Source organism: Carettochelys insculpta, chromosome 4, assembly GCF_033958435.1.
Source record: "Carettochelys insculpta isolate YL-2023 chromosome 4, ASM3395843v1, whole genome shotgun sequence".
NCBI classification, from domain to species: domain Eukaryota; kingdom Metazoa; phylum Chordata; order Testudines; family Carettochelyidae; genus Carettochelys; species Carettochelys insculpta.
The window spans coordinates 111,204,507-111,230,481 of NC_134140.1; the positions used below are offsets into that span (position 1 = coordinate 111,204,507).

The 25,975-nt window shown below is 42.5% G+C and overlaps 1 protein-coding gene across 2 annotated transcripts in view; it reads right to left on the minus strand.

The window, feature by feature from the left end:
- Positions 1–206: 206 nt before the first annotated feature.
- The window catches only part of TET2 (tet methylcytosine dioxygenase 2), a 97,699-nt gene continuing 71,930 nt past the window's right edge, over positions 207–25,975 (minus strand). For both annotated transcript variants that reach the window (XM_074993490.1, XM_074993491.1), the window contains 7 exons: positions 22,142–22,235; positions 20,350–20,558; positions 18,749–18,899; positions 16,207–16,296; positions 13,329–13,466; positions 12,080–12,440; positions 207–4,983 (listed from right to left, as the gene is read on the minus strand). In XM_074993490.1, the coding sequence (XP_074849591.1) occupies positions 3,584–4,983; positions 12,080–12,440; positions 13,329–13,466; positions 16,207–16,296; positions 18,749–18,899; positions 20,350–20,558; positions 22,142–22,235 (2,443 nt within the window). In that variant the 3' untranslated portion in view covers positions 207–3,583. The remainder of the gene's footprint in view (positions 4,984–12,079; positions 12,441–13,328; positions 13,467–16,206; positions 16,297–18,748; positions 18,900–20,349; positions 20,559–22,141; positions 22,236–25,975) is intronic.

A 25,975-nucleotide genomic window follows, 5' to 3' on the forward strand; every position in this document is an offset into this window, starting at 1 on the left:
TGATGTTCCCCCACTTAGCTGCATTTAATGCTAACTTCTCCAAATTGCGCATCCATTTTTATTTGGTTTCTTCAAATCCTTTTCAGTTTACTGACCTTTTCCTTGACCTCAGGAAACCAGAATTGTATACACACTATTGTTGGCTGTATGTGCTTGGTAAAAATTATTCATCATGAAACATGAGTTTTTGTAAGACAGACTTTGAGTGCATTAAATAAATATAAATTTTATTAAAAACACCCACATCTCAGAGTTATCAGGAATGATATAATAATAAACAGCTTTCAAATAACCTGCATTCATTACATTACAATACTTACAGTATTTATAACCATCCTCAGATTTTTATAGACTTATCAAACATTTCATGAAAATGAGGGAAACTAAAGTTTTTTTTTTTAAAAAAGGGAACAATGTAAGCATGGAAAACACACAGAGAAGTTCATTACCTTAGTGTCAAACTGCTAAAGTTTCCTACACAAGTTAACCACTAGCTTTATATGTGAACTTTATACCACTGTGCGTCAATCAAGATGAAAAATTCATTCAAGTAAAGTTGACACTACTCAAAAGCATCTTCAAGTATGGCTATAGTCAACCTGATAATCCTATACACAAAATTTTATGTCTGCTTTTTCATCCATTCTGAGGCAAGGTTCTGTACACCAAAAATTACAGTTCAGTTATTTACAATAATTGAATCCCCAACTAAGCCTTCTGCTATTGTTTGCTAGCAGTTTGGCAAATGACAGTAAATGGTATATAATCAAACTTCAACTATGAATGGCATGATGAATACGATTCAAATAAAATTCAAGAGATTAAATTTTAAAATGATTCAATTAATCTAATACATAAGGTAAGTACAGTTAAGGTTTTAAAACCTTGAAACTCCTGTTCCAATGAAAACAATGTTTTTTTTTAAATAATGTTTGTATTTACAGGGGGCAAAACCACATACTAAGAATTTAAATTGTCATAATATAAATATTTGACCAATAAAACCAAAAGGCCTCCTTTCATTTAGTAGAATTAGGTTGTAATTCTGCTAGACAAAATGTTTATAGATTAATCTCACAGTATATTGCACAACAAATAGCTAAGTTAAGAAGGTTTGCTTGCTTAGGAAAGCCCTCGTACAGACTGTACCTTTAAAAATTATTTTATTCATTACAGTATTCTGGAAGCTTTGTTTAGAGAGTGATTTGAAACACTCTAGCAAACGGTCACTTGCCAAACCTCTGACTTACAATTTTCCCTTTAATTAGCTCAGTGCATTCTACTTTCTTTCTTTGTTTGAAATAGGCAAAACAGTCAAACTTTTTAACACTTTCATTACAATAAAAAGAGCTAACAAATTTACAAAATTAGTTTGTTACATCAATACATATACAAGTAAAAGCAGAAGCGGGATTCAAAAGAGAAGAGTTAAATCCCTGAAAAAAATAAAATGAAACCCACAAGAATAATATATTTATTAACCTACAACAGCTTTACATATACACAGGTGATGTGTTGGCATAAGGATAAGATGAGCTGAAATATCCCTGAATTTGTAGGAAAAAATAAAAAGGTTGAAGTTCAAGTTATACTTGCTAAAATATCAAGTACTGAGAAAAAAAGGTATATTTTTGAAAGGCTAAAGGGTCAGGTGTATACAATATTATAAACTTTCACTCTCAGTTCAATATCCTACTGCCAAACTAGTGTTGAGGTATATGACAGGTAGGAACATCACTCAAATCATTTACTGTACTTTAGCTCACATTATGATATATTTGTAGCAGGCTGAGTAGCACCATGATGTGAATTCAGCTTCAAACCCAAATATATATATAAAGTGTGTGTGTGTGTGTGTGTATATGTATATATATATATATATATATATGTGTGTGTGTGTATATATATATATATATATATATATATATATGTGTGTGTGTGTGTATACGTATATATAATTTTACAGTACTAAAATACTAAAGCATTGAGTTAAAAAAGAAGATTTTGTTTACAATTTAATTTACTATACAACTTTTTGCTTTTTTTTTTTAATACAAATTAATGATTTAAAACCACCACAGCAAGCCAGCTGCCTTTTATCCTCCATTTAGTCAATGGAATCACACAGAACTAACCCTGCTTCATTCATTTTATGTAGGCATCAGTCTGCTTAATCTTCCTGGAAAAGAGGACACTTACACTGAGAAATGACATACACCACAATGTACATAATTATCAACACGAAAGCAATCTGCCATTCAATTATCTGAAGAGTGTACAGATATTTTTGAAATAGCAGAAGCCTAAGCTAACTAGTTGTAGAATCTGTCACATGCTGCTAATTATTACCTGTGGTTAATATAAAATTCTCTCTTTAAAACTGTATTCATTTGAGCAATGAACGTGTCATAATAATTGTAAAAAAAAAACCAAAACCTGTTACAGTATAGCTGTGAGAGATGAGCACCAATAAAACGTGTTTTGTATACTAAAGCACTCCCTTGTATCCAGTAAACCCCATTTTTATTGTAACTGACTTATTAAAAATGGATGTGTAGCCCACCAGCAGATGCATGGCTAAAGCCAAACATATTTTAAAGGTTTTTCTTCCAAAAATTAATCTTTGCTTTTTAAAATCAACGTAAACGTTCTTTTTCTTTTAATGTCTCAGTACCTTAGCACCATTCAAGTTGCCAAGCTTAGACAAAGTGCTTCTGAAACACTATTTTTTTAAAAAAATCTCTCTAAATATTAATGTCCCTTAACCGGGACTTGACTGGATGAGCAAAATCTAGAGATCTTTAATTCCCGTATGTTAAAAAGTAAGCATGTTTTAGTAACAGGCAATTTTGATACAAACATGAATGAAAAGGTCCCCCCCTGTTCTTCAAGGATATTTGAATACACCATTAACATTTTAAAATATTATAAAGGCATTAACTATTCAACGGTTATAATAAAGACACCATTTTCTTAGATAGCACCATGTTTTAGAATATCCAAACAAATTCAGTGTTTTGCTGTCTATTATGTTCTATATGTATGTATTTTGTTAAATAAAATCAAGAGACTATTAAGATTACAGTAAAAACTGCATGTTAAAAAGCCATAATTCCAGTATTTCAGTACATCGTAGATTCAGCACCAGATGGTATTTTAAGATTCCTGCTGTTGTAATACTACAGTATTTTAATTTTTTGCTCCTGTTCCATGACTACGCAAACGTGATATTATTAAAAGTGGTCACAGATGTGCAAAACTGTAAGGAAAAAATTACAGTTGAAGATTCTTTCTTCTAATAATGGAGCCAGTGTTTTTCAATGTAAATTGTGAAACACTTTTTTTTTTGCATAGGATGCTTTGGTCTTATTTCCACATGCCATCTGTGACCACTTACAAATCAGTGGAAAATAAGTGCGGTGGTAAAATTACCTCTTTTTGCTGGTGTGCTGAGGCTTTTCCACTGACAAGGCTAATGAAAATACTGTTTGTTTCCCTCCCCACCCCTCACTGCCATCTAAATGAGAACTATTCTATTGACAATTTTGTTTTTTAAAATGAGGTAACCAACAAAGGTATGAAGCTATATATATCTGTTGTAAGGCCCTGTAACCCGTGTAAAGGCATATGGAGATGTAGTTACTGTGGAGTTTGTGGTGACTGACATAGTTCTTTGTGCAAGAGACTTGACAAAACGCACATATGTTGGCTCTGAGGATTCGTGTGATTCAGCAGGCTCACGCTTTGATTTTTTGCCATACGATTTTTGAGGCACGTAGTCGGGACCATATTTCTCACACTCCTCCTCTTTTTCTCTTGCCTTCTCAGCCATCTTTGCCTCCCACAGAGCCAGACCATGTTTTGGCTCATTCATACTCTTGTGTTGATAGAAGACAAGTGATATCCTGGTAGGATGGTTCCTGTTGGGATTTTTCAAGGGGGTTGTGGCATGGAGCTCACGTTTTGCACATTCAATGAGAATTGACCCGTGAGATGGCGCAACTGCCACTCCTCCGATATCTGGATCCAGAAAACTATGCTCACTATCTGACCAAACCTCATCAGGATCTTCTGCCTTTTCTGGATTCAGGCTATCCATTTTATTTAAACCATGCTGGGGAGTAGTCCTATCGTAGTTAAGGCCTGGAAGCATATTGGACAACCCATTTACTAAGTGTGAAGTCATTTCACTATCCTTATTTTGGAGCTGTAGTGAATGAGGACCACTGAATATACTTGAAGCTGAGTGGTATTCATGCACTAGATGTGAAGGTGTATGTCGGTGATGTTCACCGTTTTTATTTATGGAAGTATAGTCCACACTGGGATTGCTAAAATTAGATTTTAATCTTGAGGCAACATCCATGAAGTGGCTGTCAGCCTCCTGGGTGGAGTAAGGGGAGAAAGACCCTGCATGGTGTACATTTGGTCTATTGGCGCAGTTACTGAAAGAGTCTACCTGCATATTTTGGTTTCCATAATTCAAGTACTTGGGACTAAAACTCTGGTTATTCCCAAGCCTATGCTGGTACAGTGTATGAATGGGTGGCAGACTTAATTTAGATAAAGAGTCTTGGCTCTGATACCTATACAAGTCCAAATGTTGAGGTTGTGAAGGGTAAGAACCCAAGTAAGAGGGGCAGTTGTCTATAGACATGTTTCCGTTGCATTGGTAAGGTGGATATTGATTATTCTGACTTAATGATCCTGTGTAAGGGTTCATAGGATTGGAAGAATTCAAATAAGACCCTGCAGACTGCGATGAGGTTGTATAAAGATTCATGGGGTTGGACCCTCCATAGAGATCTGAACTGTATGAAGAGCTTGGATAACCATTAGCTGAATTAGACAGCCTCATATAAAGATTTCCAGGACCTGAACCAGTGTAAGAGTTGATAGATTTTGACTGAGGGCTGTTAGCGAGAGTATACTGTTGATGTTGCTGATGTTGTAATGTGGCTGGTCCTGAAAGACGTAAAAGATCTGCAGGCATGAAAAGAAAAAAAATCATTTTACATTGACTCTTGATGAAAACCCCCAAGAAATTTCCATTACATTTTCCACATACATAAACGGAAGAATCCCTGTCTACCATCACAAATGCAATTCCTATTACAGCTAGAATCAAGAAAATTAGGGTAGGAAGAGGCCTCAGGAGGTCATCTAGTCTAATCCCCTGCTCAAAGGAGGTCTAATCCCAATTAAATCATCCCAGATGGGCCTTTGTCAGTCCAGGCCTTATAAACCTCTATTGATGGAACATTCCACCACCTCCCTAGGTAACTCATTTCAGTGCTTTACCACCATCTTAGTTTTTCTTAATATCCAATCTAGACCTCTCCCCACCTCAGTGTGAGACCATTCCTCCTTGTTCTGTCATTTGCTGCCACTGAGAACAGGTTAGCTCCCTCTCCTTTGGAACCTGCCTGTTAATTGAAGGCTGCTGTCGAATTCCCCCTCTCTCCTTCTCTTCTCCAGACTAAATGAGCTAAGTTTCCTCAGACTTGCTTCATAAGTTGTGTCCCAATCCCCTAATCATTTTCATTGCCTCTCTTGGACGCTCTCCAATTTGTCCACATTGCTTCTGTAGCAGGGACCCCAAAATGGGATGCAGTACTCTAGATCTGGTCTCACCAGTGTAGAATAGAGGGGAATACTCACTACCCTCCATTTACTGGCAATGCTTCTACAAATGCAGCCCAATATGCCATTAGCCTTCTTGGCAACAAGGACACACTGTTGACCCAAATTCAGGTTCTTGTTCACTGTAAACCACAGGTCCTTTTCTGCAGAACTGCTGCTTAGCCAGTCAGTCCCCAGACTGTAGAAGGGCATGGGATTCTTCTGCCCTAAGATCACTTGATCTTGTTGAACCTCATCTGATTTATTTTGGCCCAATCTTCCAATTTGCATAGGCCACTCTGGACCCTATCCCTACCCTCCAGCCTATTTACTTCTCCCTCCTGGTTTAGTGTCATTTGCAAACTTCTTGAGGCTGCAGTTCATCTCATCATCGGCAAAATCAGCCCCAAGACCAACCCCTGGGCCACTCTGCTTGACACTTGACTGCCACCTTGACATCAAGCTGTTGATCACTACCAGTTGAATGCAATGATATAGCCAGGTTTCTATCTATGTTATAGTTCACTCAGCCACATCATATTACTTAATCTTTCTGGCAAAAATATCATGGAAAATCACATCAGAAGGTTTGCTAAAGTCAAAGTATATCACTTCCACCGCTTTCCCCACATCCAGGGAGCTAATTATCTCCTCATAGAAGGCAATCAGGTTGGTCAGGCATGACTTCCCTTGATGAATCCGTTTTCTGTATCACCCTTCCTTTTCTCCAAGGGTTTCAAAATTGATTCCTTGAGAGTCTGCTCCATGATTTTTCTGGGGACTGAGGTGCATCTGTAGTTCCCCAGATTCTCCTTCTTCCCTCTTTATAGATGGGCTCTGTATTTGCCTTTTTCCACTCTCCGGGACCACCCGGATTACCACTGATTTTCAAAGATAGAACATTTTCTCTGCAATCACATCTGCCAACTCTTTCAGAAACTTTGGATGCATTGCACTGGGCCCCAAGAACTTCTTCCGGCCCAGCTTTTCTGAATAGTCCTTAACCTGTTCTTTTGCCACTTGCTCACCTCTATGCTATATTCTGCTGTGAAAACTGAGGCAAGAAAATCATTGGGTACTTTTGTACTTAGTACTACTTCTTCCACATCATCTGTCACTTGTCTGCCTTCCCTATTCAGCAATTCAGTGGACTAAAGACTTTTATTTTTCCAACTTTCTAGCAAGGTGATTTGTGAAAGCTTGGACCAAAAGTCATTGTGACCTGTTCTAGAGAAGAGTCAAATGCATAAAATCGAAGGGCTGAAGTTTCAAATGCAGCCACTAAAAGTAATCTATCAGATTTTTAAAGATATGTAAGACACTTAATATTGCAGGTGATTAACTCCTATTGAAGGAGAGTAATATAGGTGCAGCCAGGTGTTTGTTTGCACTTCTAGATAATTACTTAAAAATTCTGTGATCCAGAGAATAAGAGAAATATAGGGACCTTCTGCTGAGGCAGAAGTAAGTATATTTAGACCATCCCTGACACACATTTGTCCAGCCTGTTCTTGAAAACTTCCAGTGATGAGGATTGCAGAACCTCTCTTGGTGACCAATTCCAGAACTTAACTACACTTAATGATTTTCCTCATACCTAATGAAACATTCACTTGGTTCAGATTATACCGATAATGTCTTATACATTCAGTAAGCATGGGGAACAATTGATCATAGTCCTTTTAAGAATCCCTGACATATCTGAAGACTATTATCAGATATACTCTTGGTTGGCTTTTCTTCATGCTGAATATGCTCAGTCTTTTTATTCTTCTCTCAAAGGCTTTTTGCCACTCTTCTTTGGACTCTGTCCAATTTGTCTACATCTTTCTGTAAGTGTGGCACTATGAGTTGGAGGCAGTACTTCAGCTGGGTCCTCGCCAAGTTGAGTAAGGCAGGATAATTACTGTGTATGCCTTTCAAAGGACACGCCTGTTAATACAGCCCAGAATATTAGCCTCTTTCGCAACTGCATCACACTGTTGACTCATACTCAGTTTGTGATCCAGTATAACCTCCAGATCCTTTTCAGCAATATTACTGCCCATTACTCCCTATTTGTAGCAGGGCATTTTATTTTAATTTCCAAACTGAAGTACTTTGTGCTTGTCTTAGCTGAATTTTCAGACCATTTGTCACGGTGGTTTTGAATTATAATCCTGTCCTTCAAGTGCCACCAACCTCTCCCTGTTTGGTGTCAGCCAGACATTTTATAAGGAATAGTTGCCACTCCATTCTCCAAGTCATGAATTTAAAATATTGACCTGTACTGGACCCAGGATAGATTTTTGTTAGACCCCAGAAGTACTGATAATTACTCTGAATATGGTCTTTCAAACAGTTTTGCACCCAGTGTACAGTAGTTTAACCTGTATCACATTTCCTTACTTTGCACATGAGATATCAGGTCGGACTGTGTCAAAAGTCTTGCTAAAATCAAGGTGTGATGTCTGTTTCCCTTCATACCCTAAACCAGTTGCCCGGTCAAAGAAGGAAATTTGGTTGGTATGATATGAGATGATTTCATCTTGACAAGTCCATGTTGCCTATTCCTTATCACCCTATTTTCCTCTAGGTGCTTGCAAACTGATTATTAAACAACCTGTCCTAATAACTTGCCGGGCTTCAATTACACTGACCGGTCTATAATTCCCCAGGTCCTCTTTATCTCTTTTAAAGATAGATACTATGTTTGCCCTTCTCCAGTCCTCTTGGACCCCATCCATCCTCCATAAGATCTCAATCATAATCCCTAACAATTCAGAGATTGCTTCAGCCATTCCCTTAAGTACCCAAAGATGAATTTATCATGCCAGGCTGACCAGAATACATCTAAATTTCCTAAATATTCTTTAACCTGTTCTTTCCCTATTCCAGTTTGCATTTCCTTCCCCTTGTTAATATTAATTGTATTAAGTTGCTGGTCACAATTTCCTTTTAATGAAGATGAAGCAACAGAGGCATTGTACATGTCCGCTTTCATTATATCTTCTGTTATTAGCTCTTCTTCCCCTAATCAGAAGACCCACACTTTCCTTTGTCTCGCTCATACTGCTATAGGTTGCATCTCCTTTGTCTGGCACCCCTGGGATCTGACTGGTCCAGACAAGGGAATTTGCTGGATGAAGGGAGATGCCCTGCTCCAGCCACCCAGTCTGCTGCCTGCTCCTCTTCCCCCCCCCCTTCACCCCACTTCCAGCCCTGGGGCCCCCTTACCTCCTGCCAGACTCCTGCCAGCTTCAGAGACTGGTTTCAGCCTCATGCTGGACATGGCCCTGACCACATCCCCAGCCCCATGGGTGCCAACTCTGCTCCCACTGAGCTGCTGGCATGGTGCCAGAGCCACCAGCGTGGCTTGGGTTCTGCAGAAACCAGGTCCCTGCCCTGGCCAGGGTGCCAGGCACTGTCCCAAGCCCAGCCCAGAGGCTCGTTCTCATTGGCCATTTTGCCAACAGGGTCCCAGCCATGGGGGTGCCTGGTGTAGCCCTGAACAGGCTGCTCGCATAGTCCCAGCCCTGCAGGTATTTAAGCAGCCTCAGCCAGGCTGCTGCACAGTCTTGACCCCATGGAGACCGGCTCCGGCTGGCTGTCGCTGGGAGGTTTAACCTGTAATATATTCATAAGTCCTCTTATGCCCCTTGCTAGATATAAATTCATTTTGTGCCTTAACCTTTCTGATTTTGGCTCTACATGCTTGTGACGATCTTTTGTACTCCTTGTTATTATGTTTCCATTTTGTGTTGGATTCTTCTTCTTTTTCAGATCACTAAAGAACTCTTAATAGAGATGTTGGCCTTTTACTATTTTTTCCCCATTTCTCCTTCACAATGAGATAGTTTGCTGATGCCGTTCCCTCTCAGAGAACTGCCAGGTCTCCTGAACTCCTTTTTCTCTTCAATTTTCTTTCCATAGGCCTTTATTTTCTATTCTCTGAGTTTGTTAAATTCAGCTTCTTTGTGCATTGTCCTTATTGTGCTGCTCTTAGTTTCTTTTGAATCATAAAAGTCTGTCATTTTATTTTCACCTGAATTGCCTTCAGATACATAACCAATTCCTCACTGTTGGTCAGAACGAAGTCTGACATGGCCGTGTCCTTGGTTACTTCCTCCAGCTTCTGAACGCAAAGGTTATCCCATTACGTTTCATGTTTTGTTTTGCTGTGTTGCTTTAACTTCCCAGACATCTGCTGTTCAAGTCACGCATTACCATAGGCACTGACTCAATGTGTGCTCCAAACTCGGAACACCCATGGAGAAAAATTAGCTGCTGCTCAGCACCTATCAGAAGCTGAGCTTCCTCCCTCTTGCCCTCTCACCTGCCAGTGACCCTGCAGATCAAATTCTCCCCCTCCCTTCCCTCCTGCTCATTGTGAACACATATTTCGCGGCAGGCAGGAGGCTCGGGGAGGGAGGGGAGGAGCAGGGATGGGATGTGCTTAGGGGAGGGGGCAGAAAGGTAGGAAAGAGGCAGGGTGGGATGGAGCGGGAGAGGGAAGGAGGGGGTGTAGGGTTTACGGAAGTAATGATGTGGGGGGGCAGAAACTAGGGTGGAGCAGGGAGTCAAGCATTCCCTAGCTAGAGAGGAAGTTGGCACCTTATGACTATTTACTACCAGATCTTGTGTTTTGAAGAGTTTTGCCATTTGTGCTACAAAGGCCTCATATGCCTTTTCCTCTGGACTTGGTGGCCTATGGTTAGGTTTGGCAGGATTCAGTATAAATCAGTCTATGTCGGTAATAGGAATGTTAATGGTTAACCCGTTAGCTGGTAAGGGCTGGAGCAGCCTCGCACCCGGTGTGGGCATGGGGTTGCTTCAGCCCTGCAGGGTCGCAGCAGGTGAGGGGTACGTGGCTGAAGCAGGCCCCCCTGTGCAGCGGACTGAGGAGGGCCACTGGGGATGCTCCTCCAGCCCACCCCAAGGGAGTGCCCCCGCCCAGCTGGAGAACCTGTACCTGGAGTGCTGCCAGGCTGCACCACTGTGGCTGGGAGCTGCCCTGGAGCACTGCCCACCAATGGTGGCACCACAGGCAGGGAAGCCCCAGTCTCTGCATGCCCCAGGTGGGGGCCTCCAGCCCAAGGGTCAGACCCTCTTCCCACCACCCCTGTTTCACAGCCTGCCCCTCGAGTAACGAAGCCATGACAATTACCATGGGAGGTATTGGGGCCTGCCTGCACTCACCATGGTGGCAGGAGCAGAGTGACGCAGCTCTCCCCTCCCACACCTGTTTAATGGCTAACCGATCAAACCCAGCATTTAACCAGCTAACTCGTTCCATGGGGCTTTACATCACTAGGTGGTAAATCTTTCTTTCCCCACTTGGCACGCTGAAATTGACACACAACCTCTAGCTGAGCAATGGTGGGAAAGCGGCGTCGCCTGCTTGCGCCCGTGGCGATTGGCTGGCATGGCCTTGTTTGCCCACTCACTCACCCCATGGCACAGGAATGTGCACGCCATCCTCAGGCAGAAAATGTTCATCGATATGCAGAGCCTAGGGGCTGGCCTGTCCCTAAGGCAGTGCAGGGCCTGGGACACCATGCCCCACACTCCCATACGCCCTTGGAACTCAGCATTTACAACTACCATGGAGATTGGCGGGGAGCGTGGCAGCAGGCAGTGGGGACTGCCCATACTCACCATGCCCTATAAAGCAGAGTGACCCAGCAGCCTGCTCTGCTCCCCTGCCCAACTCCCAGCCAGGTCACCCTGTTTCACTGCAACATGGGCTTGGGGGAGTGGAGTGGAGTGGGCTGGGCTGAGGCCAGGTCACTTTGCTTCCTGCCAGGAAATGGCCGATTGCATAGCAGGTGTTCTGCTTTCCTTGACTTCTGCTGCCAGAGTGAGTGGCCCCCCAGGTAATCTCCTAGGCTTCCGTGGGCCCCTGGGATGAGGTTGGAGCTAACCTCAATATTGCAGACTGTCCCTCCCATAGGACAGTTGAAGCAGCTGCTGCAGGGAACCCCAAAGCAAGGTGCCCAGGGCTGCTGCCCCAGCTATCCTAAGGATGGGATGGTTCTGGCTGGTGACAGGTTCATTTCACTGCAGCCCTGACTGAAGGGCTCTGCTCTGGTGAGCCAGGCCTGCAATCTCCTCTGTGCCTTGCTCCCTAGTGTCTTGGCCCACTGGGTCATGTAGATAACCCCCTGCAGTCCCACTGTTTGTGCTGGGAACCCCCTCCAGGCCCTCTGTCAGTTCTGCCTCAACCCCTTTCCTATCTCCCCCTTAATTTCCAACAACTGTAAAAACTGTTATACAAAATTAGAAATGAACAGAAATGAGAAACCTCTCCCCGGGTTTTCTCTCTCCCCTTTGTATTTTTACCAGAGACTTTCAATTGCTCTGCCTCACTCCTCTTTCTGGACCTCATGGTTTTCTAAAGGCTCTTCAGAAACTACCTTTTCTATGGCCAATTTGTCATTAACAAGTAGAGCATCTAACAGAAGATGCCTGCGTTTACCTGCTAACTGTTTGGCATGACCCACAGCCTCCGAGCTGGCTTGTTTGTTGCGTGCTACTGCAGACTTGTCTTTTTCAGTTTTGCTAGAGCTGTTCTCCAAGGAGGAAAGCTTTTCTGCTGCTGCTTTCTTGGCTTCTAACTTCTTTTGCCTGCATGTCTTAACAGGCTCTGCCAGCATCCTTACTTTGCGCTTAAAGGAGCTGAGGACTTGGATGCTGCCATTCCTCTTTTTCTCTTCCTGGCCTTCAATACTTCCAAACTCATCCACATCAGAGATTTTGTATAATGGGAGTACATGCAGCTGTTCATCTTCTGGCATTTGGCCAATTTCACGATTGTCTTCTCTGGTTAGTGTGCATACCTGTCCAAAAGGGATGGTAGAAAAATGGTCTAAAACCATCCTGAGAGTAACAGAAAACTGGAGTTTTGGCTTATTTTGCACTAAGTTGTCAGCTCAGATAACTCTATAATAGCAGGTAGGGGGCAGTAACATCAGGTTACAAGCTCGATGAGGTAACAGATGTAACGCCAACTAGAGCATCCAGTGTAGGTACCCACTGAATGCGAACCCTTCTTTTTTTCAAAAGTTCTTTGTTAAGCCTTAACTTCTTTTTTGGCTTCTAGATTCAGCACCCAAGCATGCAACTTCCCTCCCTCTCTCTCCCTTTCCCATGTTTGGTGATATAAAGGAACACATTATTATAACACATTTAAGCAGGCTAGCCATGTGTTCCCAAAAGTTAAATGACTTCTTTGGCTAATGATTCCATGAGCTGGGATCTGAAATGCTAGGATCGCAGCTGGCAAGGTATCTTCAGGTTGTGGCGCAATAGCTAGCTATATATTGGCAATGCAGTTTAATATAAAAAATTCCCATGATATTACATAAACTTTCAAAGACCACCCTAATATTCCTGGAAAGTGTAACAACATGGCAGACTCTAGGACAAGGGTTGGCAACCAAAATAGCAAGAAGAGGCATTTTTTTCCAATTCGGTAAAAAATTCAATAATTCAAGAGCCACAATCCATGTGAATACGAGCCTTGAGGTGGATGGCAGGAGACAAGTCTCTTGATCATTGTCTTCGTTCCAACCCTTCTGGGTCACCTGACACTGGCTACTGTTGGCAGACAGGATACTGGGCTAGATGGACCTTTGATCTGACCCAGTAATGGCCATTCTTATGTTCTTAATTAAATGTAAGTAATCAGTGCTGAAACAAGGTGACCATATGCTGCAGTGACTTACCAGTGTACTGCCATTCTGCATGTTGTGCAAGTCTCTATGAGCATGAGCACAAAAATCCAGGCAAGCAGTGACCCCTGAGAATGGACGACCTTCTTTTAGACCAAGACGGCATTCTGGAGCTCTGTGTTCATACTCAATCTGGAAAGAAAATTCAAGTATCACTGAAACTTATCTGGACAGCCCATTATATGGAATTACTACAGAATAGCCTACCACTTTGGAGCATGCTGGCCTCCTGATATCTTGGCAATGGTAGAATAAAGTTTTTAGAGGCAAACAATTCCAAAGAAAATTACCTTTACAGTAATAAAAATGTGAATACAAGCACCTCTCTTTTCTTGCTACACAGTTTCATTTTTCCTTCTCCAAGTCATGCTCCACACCTGTGCCATTATCATAGCTGTGCATTTAGCTGACAATATTTCTTCAAGATTACTTTTCATTTTCTTGCCATGAGCCAGTTTCTTTGGATGATATAATAGAATGTATAGTTTGAACATCTAACATGTTGCTAAATTATAAACACGTGTTTAGAAATAGTGAATTACTTAGAGTGTAATTCCTTGGAAAACTGCCTTCTGATAGGCTGTATGGAAAAGAAGTCAGTGCAGAATTTGACCATTAGATTGTCACTGTGCCAAGAAATTAGTCTTTCACTATACTTGATATCAGTTGTCAAAAACAGATAATTGATAATCAGCCTAACAGTTTCTATTGTGTATTCACTACTACTTTTGTGAAATATGGACAATGAAACCACAAGTCATTCACTAGTAGTTTTGTGAAATATTCACAATGACACCACCAGTCACAAATTAAATCTTGGTTTCATTATTTTATTAGAAAGTTAAAATTTGGACCATATTTGCCAAAAGCTTCATGAAGATTCACGAACCTGTTAGGTAAGCACTGGCTCAATTTGGAATAAATGTATGGGTTGGCAATAAAATGTGAAATTTCAGTTCTGAATTCCATAACAGGAAAATCCTGGCTAGTTCAGTAATTAATTTTATTTTTAATTTGAAATATTTATTTCATTCAAATGTAGAAGTTGATGCACAGCTTGAGAGATGTGAACCTTTGTAATCTGAAACAAGAGGCACTGTTTGAATTTAAATCTGGATTAAAGTGAGGTTAGGGTTCTGGTTCAAGGTCAGAAGAGAGCTAGAGTTCATGTTCAGATTCCATGGGGCTGAACGTTCATGCGATGTTCTTGTAGAATTTCTGTCAAAACTAAATTGGAAAATCCAATAATGGATTTGCCCTGGGACTAGGGTTGCCAACAATCTAATCACACAAACTCAAAATCCTTTCTCTGCCCCCTTCCCAGGACACATTTCTGCCCTGTCCCTTCTCCAAGGACCCACAAGTGCTCACTCCATCCCCTCTCCCTCTGTCATTCACTTGCTATCGCACTCACCCACTCCCTGCCCCAGCCTGGTGAGAGTTGGTGTGGACTCTGGGATGAGCGGTTTAGTGTGTGTGTGTGGGGGGCTCTGATCTGAGCCTGGAGAAGAGGATGGAGGGGGTGCAGGCTCTGAGAGGGATGCTGAATGGAGCAGAGGGTTGGGGTGCAGGAGGTGGAGTGAAGTCTGAGGGAGGCTTAGGGCTGGGGTGTGAGGGGGCGTTTAGGGCTGGGGCAGGGTGGGTGGTATGTACTTAGAGCAGCTCCCAGTCAGAGGTACAGTGGGCTAAGGCAGGCCATCCCCTCTGCTGTAGGTGCCAACTCTGAGGATGCTCTGGGGCTGGAGCACCCACTGGCAGACAGCCAGCCCCCTTCCCCAGTGCCAGCCATAATCAGCTGTTTTGCAGGGTGCAGGAGGCTCTGGGAGGGATGGGGAAGAGAGGGAACTGGATGCACCTCTGGGAAGGGGACGGGGAGGGGAGGGATTTTGCAGAAAGGATGGGACTGAGCAGCCCCCTGGGCTTGGAGGAAGCTGCTCTCAGAAGCCGCTGGCATATCTGAATCCATGGTAGGGGGTGAGGCTCCCCATTCCTGGAAAACCACAGAGTAAGCGCTTGGGGCAGGGGCAGCACATAGGACCCACATGGCCCTCTCACCTAGGGGCTGCAGGGACATGGTGACAGCTTCCGAGAGCTGCACAGAGCCAGGGCACACAGTATCTTTAGCTCTGCTGCATTGATGGACTTTGAACAGCTTAAAATCTCTTGAATTGGCTTCAGTAGCCTCTGGGCAGAACTGTCAACAGACTTGCTGGGCTCCTGGGCAAGGTGATAGGTAGGGGGGAGAGATCTCAGCTCCAGGCTACAGGAAGGAGTGGGGCATCAGCTAGAAGGGGCAGGGCTAGGCTAGCCTCCCCCAGTCAGTGCTTCAACGTTGCCCAAACCACACCACACAGGGCTTTGGCAGTGATTGAAAGCATCTGGGGCTCTGGCTCCTGCTGCTTCAATAACTGAGAGTCCAGGGACATTTTAAATGGTTGGGCCTCAAAGCAGCTACCTCTTTCCCCCTCCCCTCACATCAGTGGGCCTGCCTCTGGGAGGTAGCACCTGATAGGGTTGGCAACCCTACTTGGAACCAAACATGTAAAACAGATTTGGATCGGAGCAGATCAGGGAAACTGAATAACTGTCTGCCTAACCAGTGAAAAATGCTGAATCTGAAGATCTGCAATATGAATTTTGTTGAGGCGGCATCAACCATTAGCTTTCATACAGGGCCATATAATGCTTTCTCTACTCTCTAAAGAAGTTTCACTGAAATCAGTATTTCTACTGTTTGAGAGGGATTAGTCTAATATAAGAGCAATATTGGTATGAACTATAAACAAGTATTTACAGCAAGGAGTATTGCATTGGAAAAGTAAAGCAAAGACCAGATTATTGTAGAGATTTTGCAAATTCTTTTCTGACCTACCTGGTTGTTATAAGCATCTGGCGCAAGTTTCTTGTAGGTAGGTGCCATTAGAGTTGATAGATTTTGTAGATTGGACTCTAGCTTTTCTTCCTGTTGTCAGATAGAAGAATCTTACCATATTATTTTCTAAGCACCCACACTACTATACAAGCAAACTGCCATCTTTAGAAGCTATTGGATCGCAGTGCTGACTGGTATAATAAAAGGCTAGTTTGCATTGTAAATTCCTTGCAGTTCTTGCTGAGATAACAGCCCCTATAAATCTCAGTTACAGCCATCCCTTTTACACCTTTTAGAAGTACAGCCTATGTCCAGAAACCTGACCTTTAATGATCCTTACGAGGAGACATCATGTAATATAACCCTCATCTGATTTTTAAGAAAACCATGTACGTTCCTATGGAAAGGTTAAACCCAAGCATATTACTAGATATTGCTTTTTTTTTAAATAAAAATATTCCTTTTCAAAACCTTGAAAAGAAAAAAAAAAAGAAAAATAAACCCCAGAATGCTCAATAGTATCAAATTTAATTCACCTAATTTGAGAGTTTTACATACTGAAATCATAACACTTCAACACACTGAAATTATCTCTCCATGTAGCAATTTAAAATTATTGGAACACTTCAGACTTTGAAAAATGACTTTTTAAGCAATCAAGAGTTGTGGGTGTGCCTTAGTGCACAGCAATTTGGGATACAATGACTACTTACTTTCTATTTTTAATAGAGGTACACTCTTTCAAAATGAAAGGCTTTTAAAAAGGTTAAGCGCTGTAATAAATTTAAGTTGCTCCATTATTTTCTCATGCCCAGAATCCTAATATCAGATCTACTTCTTCAAATAAAAATATAGGCCTCATTTCAAATGTTTAAAAAGAACAAAAGATTTATACAGAGAAAGGTAATCATTTTTAGGTGTTTTTATGTTGAAAGCCTCTGGAAAGTTGTGAAAAATCCATCAGTTTTGGTAGGCATTAATGTGGTTAAATTTTATTGACCTGCTACTTTCAATCTGAGTTCTGGGTTCAAAGGAAACCAAAATCAGAGCATGACATGGGGAAACTGCCTGCTAAGCTTGGCCTCAGAGCAAGGTGGGCAGGTGACGTGCCCTTAGAAGGGGCAGGCTTTCGGGTAGAAGGGGTGGAGGCAGGACAGCAAGCATACCATACCAGCTCTGCAGAGCTGCTTGGTGTGCAGCCCCTCCTCTTGCCCATTAGAGCCAATCAGTGCGTGCTGCATGGCGCTCTGGTGGTGATTTAAAGGGACTGGGTCTCTGGGAACTGTCGCTACAACAATAGTGGTGGTGGTGGCTGGGCGCCTCGGGCCTTCTTTGTTGTGGTCTCATCTACCATTGCTATTTTATATTAGAAGGGGGAAAGAGAATCAAAAGTTACAACTGTCCCTGTGATGCCAATGTTTTTAATAGAATACAAGTGTGCCAATGCAACCCACAGGCCAGATGATGCCTCCTAGATATAACACAAAGGCACAAAAATGTCACAGGAGCAGGAGACAGAACTTCAAAGTCAACTCGTTCCTGAGCTACAGGTGCAGCTGCTGTGGTCTGTGACGTGTTTTAATAAGATGAGCACGCAGTTCTGGGTCCAGCATTTAATGCTGCTTAAAGGCCACTCTGGGAAACCTTTCCTACGCTGTTGGTGAGGCAGTGGCACCCAATCAAATGAACCCCTCCATGCACTCCGACTGTATCTCACTACTCTCTCATATTATCTCCATGCAATTTATTTCAGCTCAGAGCTGCAAAAGTTATGTGCCTCAGCCTAGCACAGGGGTGGCCAACCCATGGCTCTTTGAGCCATTAAATGCAGCTCCTCCTCAGAGCTGCATGCTGGGAGTGCTGTCTACTGCTCTGCACATGTGCCCCACTGCTTGGTGGGTAAAAATGCGAGGCAGCAGCGGCTTCTCTGGGGCGGCTGCAGCAGTGGCAGCAGCTCTGGTGAGTCACCAGCATCGAGTTAGAGTTGCAGGGGTAGCGGGCTGGGGTGCCTGGCTTTGGGAAGGGGAGTGGGGATTGGGTTAGAGTGGGGAGCTGGGGGGGCGCCTGGTTCTGGGGGGAGGGCATTAAGCCATATATAGTGTATTTATTTATCTATACCTATAGATAGATGGATAGATAAAAATAAATATGTAATATGTGGCTCTCTGCACTCTATCCACGCGGCTCTCAGTCTCTAACTGGATGGCCACCCCTTACCTAGTACATAGTCTATTCTGCTGTTGTCTGTCCAACGCTCGTCTGTGGGACTGGCAAAGCCACAAGTGTTCTGGCTGTGCCCTTTCGTGCTCCTTCACAACACCTGCATAAAGGGTTTTATGTCTCATGGTTTCAATCATTTTGGCAGTAATTAAGCTCACTGGGGGCTGGGGAAAGTCCATTTTGACCAATAACTACTTTATTTCCCCATGAGAGTGGAGTGCAAGTAACATTCTGGTCTGATGTCCACTGTACTTCAATGCCACAAGATCAATAGAAACATTCTATACAATGAGGCAAACTTCACTTTAAAATTAACACCAACCTCTTTTGGATCATCCCCCAGCAGCTTAAACTTCCTTGGGACTTTGCTTCTGGCAAACTTGCACCCATTGTAGTACATGCTCCAGGAGCAACCAAAGGAAAAAGAAGCACCACAAGTCTCAGGGTCCAGCCCTTGACATGCACATGTCCGTCTAAGGAACAAAAGAATCATTTACGTGCCTATTAACAGCATATGGAGTCATACGTAGATCAAAGTCTGCATGCTTGAAAGTTCAAGCCATGTGTGTCAGCAATGAACATGTTCATGTACATGGGGGTTACAGTTCTTTTGTGTGACATTTCTCCTTATTCACCCATCATCAGTGAAAGATTTCTTCTTTTCGGTGTTCTGTGCTTGAACATTTTGGCCCATGTTTTGGCCCTGTAATATAAAGCTTTGTCCAATAAGTGGTCTCCTGTCTTTCTAGGACAAACTAATTAACTCATTTCTGTTTGCCAAGTAGGATAGGATTAAGTTTCTGAAAAAGGGCCACCCATACCCATGCTACCAAAAAGAGAAAACAGAGTTTAAGTAACAGCGGTGCTTTTTTGTGCTAATACTTGCCAGTACCGAGTACCGGCACCTCGTCAGCCCCAGCCAGGGGATTGGCTGAAGGAAGTGGGGTGGGGAGAGAGGGTGGGGAGCTGGTGGAGTACCGACACCTCTTTCTTTTTTCCTTTTTCTATTTTATTTTTTTTTAAACAAAAAAGGCACCGTGTAATAGTCTTGTGAATGGAGTTTCTTCCTATGCATGGCCATCAATGGGAGAAAGAGCAAATTATTCCTAGATGTAAAATAGTTGGCTCAAAAATTGTATAAATCATTAAATGCTTTTACAGTGTATTGAATTTTCATTGTCCACGAAACCTCCCTGTGTAGATGAAGCTTTGAGAGAATTTGTGCTCAGATCTAACTTTTTTTGTGGGTGACAGGAGATTTAAAATGAACCTTCATTTAAAAACCATAGCCACAGAATTTAAAGTTAGATAGAACTCAATACAGCTGGTTCTCTTTGTGTATTTCCATGAGCCTAGCATGGAAAGGACATATAATGAATGTCTGTTTTATATTGAGATATTTTGTAATTGTGAGTGCAGAAAGAGGTCTTCATTGACTTTAATGAAGCTTAATTTGCTTCCAAACAAGGACTAGTAGCATTTCAACATCTCAAATGTAGCTGGCTCTTGAGAGAAATTTCTTCAAGCCCTGGAGACATAACTTGAATTGGCCAATTTTAAAAGTGAGGTGTATAAAGACCTTGCAGTTTCTGAACCAGAATTCTCTCCCACATGCCCTTCCAGGATGAAAAAAAATTAAGAATTTGTCCGACTGGATCTAAACTTTTGAGAATCAAATTCTGCTCTCTATTAGACAAGGGCAATAATTCCCCCTGAAGGTAATGGGCTCTGTTAGGCTCTCATTTACACCAGACTAAATCAAGAGTAACTCCAGTGTGGTTCACAGTGAACCAGTGTAAACCCAGTGAGAGGAAAATCAGATCCAAGGCTTCAACGGAAATTGTGTGTGTTTGAGAGCAGTCTTTTTGGCTGGAGCTTGATTGCGTGCACAAGGGAAAAGCGAATATGATTTGTTTCACTTACTCTTCATTCAGGGCACACCGTCGGTTTGTGAGTGTGCCGTACTTCCTTAAAGTGTCAGTGAGTTCAGAATACAGCTTGTCTGCCAGACTTAGAGAAATCCCCTCCCATACAAGGATAAGGATCACTATCACTGCGGTTTCACAGGTATGGCCAGCTCGTTCGCGCACCAAGCAAAGCAGCTTTTCTTCGTCACTACTTCTACGAACTACCTGTATGTACGGCAACACATCCCCCCCAAAAGAGGCATTTCTTAGTGAAACCACGAAACCTCAACGGTAATGGTAAACAGTTACATTTGCCAATAAATACTTCCCCCTCCATACTTCTGACACACACATTCTTGCTTCCATTGAATAGCACACTGAAAGGGGCAAGGATCATTCCCTTTCATTTTCTGAAACAGGCAGAGACTAGGAGAGAGATCTTGTCCAAAGAGCACAGAGCAGTTGGGCTACGGTTACACTACAGCGCTCTGTCAACAGAAGTCCCTGTTGGAAGAGATTTCCTGACAAAACTTCTGTTGGAGTGCAGCCACACACAAAAGCCAATCAGGAGAACTCTCTGCTTTGACGACAGAGCAGCCGGACTGCCCAGCTGCTCTCGTCCAGCTGCTCTGTCGACCAAACAGGCACCTGGAAGCACAGCAGACAGGGCTGCCCTTTGTTGTGGATGCCATGTCTGTCAAGAGAGGCCCTTTGGGGGTGTTTGCACAACTTTTTTGTGGACAGAATCTGTCAGCAGCAGCATTCTGTCTCAAAGCTTTGAGGCAGAATGCTGATGGCAAAAGTTCTGTTTTGTTGAGATACTATTAACAAATCCCATTTTGTGTGTGCATGCTGCATGACTTTTGTTGACAAAACTGGTGTTTTGCTTGCAAAACTTGCTAATGTAACTGTAGCATTGGCATATATAGGTGCTGTACTAGGAGTAGGAGAAGTTAAGTGTTTCCCATGGTAGTTCCCTCTGCAGAGATGGTGGTAGATATCTGTACCCAAATAAACCCCCTCTAGAGCAACTGCAAATAATTTAGGCCTTTTTTCTTCAAGAGTCGCAGAGATTGAGGGAAGAGACTAGATGAGCTTCACAGAGGAGCCTACCCTGGTTTTTCTCTTCTGATTCCTTCTGTGCCCATATAATAAATTGCATATGTGAGTTTGGCCTCTGTGCTTTGTGACCTAATGTAATTATCATGTATAAACATTATAGCAACAAGCATGCTGTGGTAGGTGAAGTTCAAAGAAAGTAGAAGGACAGATCCTAGCCCTCTGTTCCCATATTACTGTGGGTATTTCTCCAGGAGGATACAGACTGGCATACAAAGACTATTGTTAAAAAAGCATACAATTGCCTTCATCTTGCCTCCTATCACCCAACTCAAAATACTCAGTAATGATCACACTAGAGCAGACAATGTTTACTAAGAGTGTGCTATGGCCTCTGTGGCTGAGTGTACACTTTCAAAAAATTGTAATAGTACTGTTGGGTCTCCTAATCATTCCTATGCAGAAAGAAAGAGCATCTAACATTCTGGATCTTTAAGCTAAAAGAAAAATCTCCTCTTTTTCATAACTCTAAGCCAAATTTTGCTTTCACACATGCAACTCAGCTGAAGGGACTGCACAGTTAGGAAGGTAGAAACTGGCTCAGACACTGGACAGCCTGAGATAGTTTGGTATTTAACTGTTTTAAGTGCACTTCAGCTAAAATAAATACGTGTGTCATTTCTCTTTACTTACATGAATTATCAAAGTAAACTAGATTATTCTTCAAGACATGTAGCCATCACTCTTACCCATTTAGCAATAGGACATCCCTGAGAACTTTTGCCTTCTTTTCCAGTATAGACGACCCTCTCAATCCTTATTGCTTTACCTTTCTGTCCAAATCTTAAACAGGGAAACAAACACACACAATAAGCAGTAGAACTTGAATACAGTCTGCACAGACACTTAAGTTTGAGCATATTGGTGAGTCTTATCTTAAGAAATAAACTCTTACTTCTAAGCAAAAAGGGATGAATCACAATGTTTCAGTCTTACTCAGTTCAGTACAATAATATGTTGCTATGGTGAAAATGGTCATTTTGTAAAATGAAGTTAGTGGGCCATAAAAGAGTAAAAATTGTCCATCTGTGCTAAATACATGAAAACTGCAAGCTCCTTTGTATAGTTAATTTGCAGTATTCCATCACTTGGAAACATATATTTGACAGGCATTTTAAACTTTTTTTAAAAGCCATTGGTAGTCATTTTTCATGTGTAACATGGAATACTTGGGATGCAATAGTTACACTTGGTTCACTTTCTGTAGTGATTTCTGCTTTAGACACAGTATAAGTTAGCAAAAAGGCATGAATTATTTATTTTAAGCCATACTCATTCTAGGTCATCATCCAGTCCTAGTCATCTGTTGCATTTAGTTAATTAGTATGGTTAAGGATTATGCCTGCTTCGAAACCTAAACAGGTCTACAGGAAGTACTAAAATAATGCCTTTGATAATGTGTCTGTAACCATTTGCAGATTTGGAGATCTGGTTTGAGTCTCACATAGCTTAGTGTAAATCAGGAGTAATTACACTTACACCAGCCAAACGTTGTGAGTGTGTGAGAACCAGCAGCAGCATGCGCCCTAAATGGGACATAATCAGCCCTCCAAGGCACTTCCTCCCCGCCCATACACCAGCTGGCAGTTTGAGGCCAGTGCTGTGCAGAACAATCACTGTATCCACAAAAGAACTGTGAGATATTTGTTGTCATTTTTAAACACACTTCCCCTTCAGCGTGCCCCAGAGGCATTTGCCTAAGGCTATGGCTGCTATTGTGGTGCCTTTCTGCACAACGTAGTAGCGTATCAAAGCTAAAACAATCACTTGCGTAGCTGTTCAGTTTTGAAAAGCACTCACTAAATGCAGCATCATGGTTCCATCAGCAACATTAACTGAGCCACATTTCACAGCTAGGCCAAATTCTGTTTTTACGTGCACTTGTGCAACTCCGTTGGTATGAATGGTGTTGTATGGATATAAATGAGGGTAGCATCTGGCCCCAGTCTCTGTCTACTACATATATAATATTTTAACCATAATAGAAATCATTACCTATGTGCTGTGTGGCCAAGTTAACTATGCAATTCGAATGTTAAGTTTTGCCTTTATGTGTTCAAATTAGACATAAATGTTTGTCTTTTTAATATTCTTCATCAGTAAAGGAAGGGGAGAAAAAAAAAAGAATTCCTAGTTGTAGTGCTATGGATTTGCAATTTCATATTGCCCTTAGGTAATTACATAGCTAAAATCCCAATCACGTTGGAGTACACATGCGCTAAAGGCAGTTAGTATATCAATTTTTTCCTGCTTTAAGGGTGATGTTAATTTACAGGATTTTTAAATGTACCATGTACAAAATTTTTAATAGGAAAAATATTTTTAGACAATCAATTAGATGATTAGATTTTCTAGCAATAATTTATATATTATTTTCACAACAGTAGGTTGCACAGTGAAGATATGATATACTTTTTATATCTTTTCAGATCTCTTTCCTAGAGTTGCTGAATAGGAGCTGATCATTCTATGTGAGCCGTGTAGAGGGAAACTACAAACACACATTCCCATGGATTCAAGTGAGGTATTTCTTCTCGTATAACTAGAAATTCCAGACCTAGATTGTTTTGTAGATCTAAAGACTTAAAAATAAAGCCAAATATGTTGCAAGCCTATTCAGGAATGTCAAAGTTATATATTTATATATAAAAAGCTCAGCAATTGCGTACTTGTGTTTTAGAATATTTGTATAAGTTATCTGTGTGTGTTCTAATGGAAGGTTGACTTAGGGATGCAGGTTTAGTAATAAGAGCCAAATAGCTTTGTAGTTCTTCAGCCATCTTAGACCACACAGATCTTACAATGTAAAAGACTCCCAGCTTGATGCTGTTCAAGTCATTTCAGAACTTTTGTCGTGAAGCCAGCTGAAGGTATGAAGGTTATCAACCAAAATATCTCTAGATTTTCTCCTTATGTCAAAAGCAGTGTAAACTAAAAGCAAAAAAAGTTAATACAATAACCTGTGAAATTAAGCACTCAAAAGTCAAAATGTTTTCAAAATAAAGGTTCCTTCTCTAACACTGCCAACCTATGCAGGGTTTTCTGTTTAACGGATTCAATGTGAATGTTAAGGCATAAATTTTGGAACTGACACCGTGAGCTGGGAATGCTGGGGAGTTACAAACATATTTCATCCAGAAGCAACTTCTGCACCACGTTTGAAAGGCGTGTGGGATGTGGTCTTCCCACTCTACAAGCCTGTTCTGCAATAACTCAAAAGTGTATTAATCACAGGGCAGACTGTTTGGACACAGGCAGAAGCCCTCAGCTGGTTGTGATTTCTATACAGGGGTGATGCAAGAGGGTGCATAGGGGGGTCACAAGTGCCCTCCAACATCCACACCTGCCCCTGCACTCATCATCAGCACTGCGCCACTTCCAGTGAGCATGGAGGGAGTCTCTTCCTGCCTTAGAGTGTAACCTGAGCTTCCTAGCTTGCACTGCTCTTGAGCCGTACTGCTTCGGGGGGAGAGGCTTGGGGACGACTGCCCCCTTGCTCCTCAGAACTGGCTTGGTGCTTCCCACAGGAAGAGGTGAGTGGTAGTAGAGCAAGGGTGGGGAGGCGGTGGGGCATGAGTGGGCTTTTATTCTCTTCCTCCCTTGTCGTGCCCGACTTCCCCCCCCACCATGACACCGCTCAGGGGACTGGTGGGGCCTGGTGTCAGCAGGAGGGGTCAGCCCCCCTGCAGTCACCAGCAGTGGTGGGGGCTGAGGAAGTGCACAGGAGCTGCTGGCGGTGTTGCTCTGCTTCCCACCAGTGAGTCCCATCCTGCCCCCTAGTGATGGGGTCAGGGAGCGTAGCAGCATTACCCCATTTCTCCCTGCCACTGCCAGTGCGTACTGTCCCCTGCTGCAGAGGCTCTGGGCCTGGCAGCTGCTGGCCCCCTGCCCCTCCTGCCATGATATTTAGGGAGGGGTCATGTACCCCCTCATCTCCTCCCTCACACATTGCCCCTGTTGCATACATCTTGGATGTCTCTACTGATCCTCCTTCCAGGGTTTGGGGTAAGGTCAGGTTGGGTAATGGTGGGCACACTTCTAAAACTGAAGCAGGATCTTGTGGTTTATTCCTTTCAGGTAACATCATACCAGGAGACACCCAGGGGCTTTTTGATTTAGCAATTGCTCCCATGTCTACCATGCTCTCCAGTTTCTGCTGAATGTGTCTTTGCACTTCAGCATTGACAAGGCACTGTAGTGTCAGTAGAATGCATTGCTTTCAAAATTAAACGCGGCAGTTTGGAAAATGACATTCCCTGCCTGTGGTATTTCAAGAGAGCTGGTGTCTCCTGCTTTACAGGGGGCTTCTAACCCTCTCAAATCTCAGTGCTCTCTGGAGTAGTCCCTTCCTTGCTCTCCTTGACCATATCCATTGAAGGGGAAGTAAGTGTTCCCTCAGCAGAATAACAAATCCTATTTATAGTCATCTCTCTTTCATGGTAAGCCTCTAATCTATTGACATGTACTGTTTGCACAGCTCCCTTTCTCTGTGGTTTCATTATATCACACATGACCTCATCCCC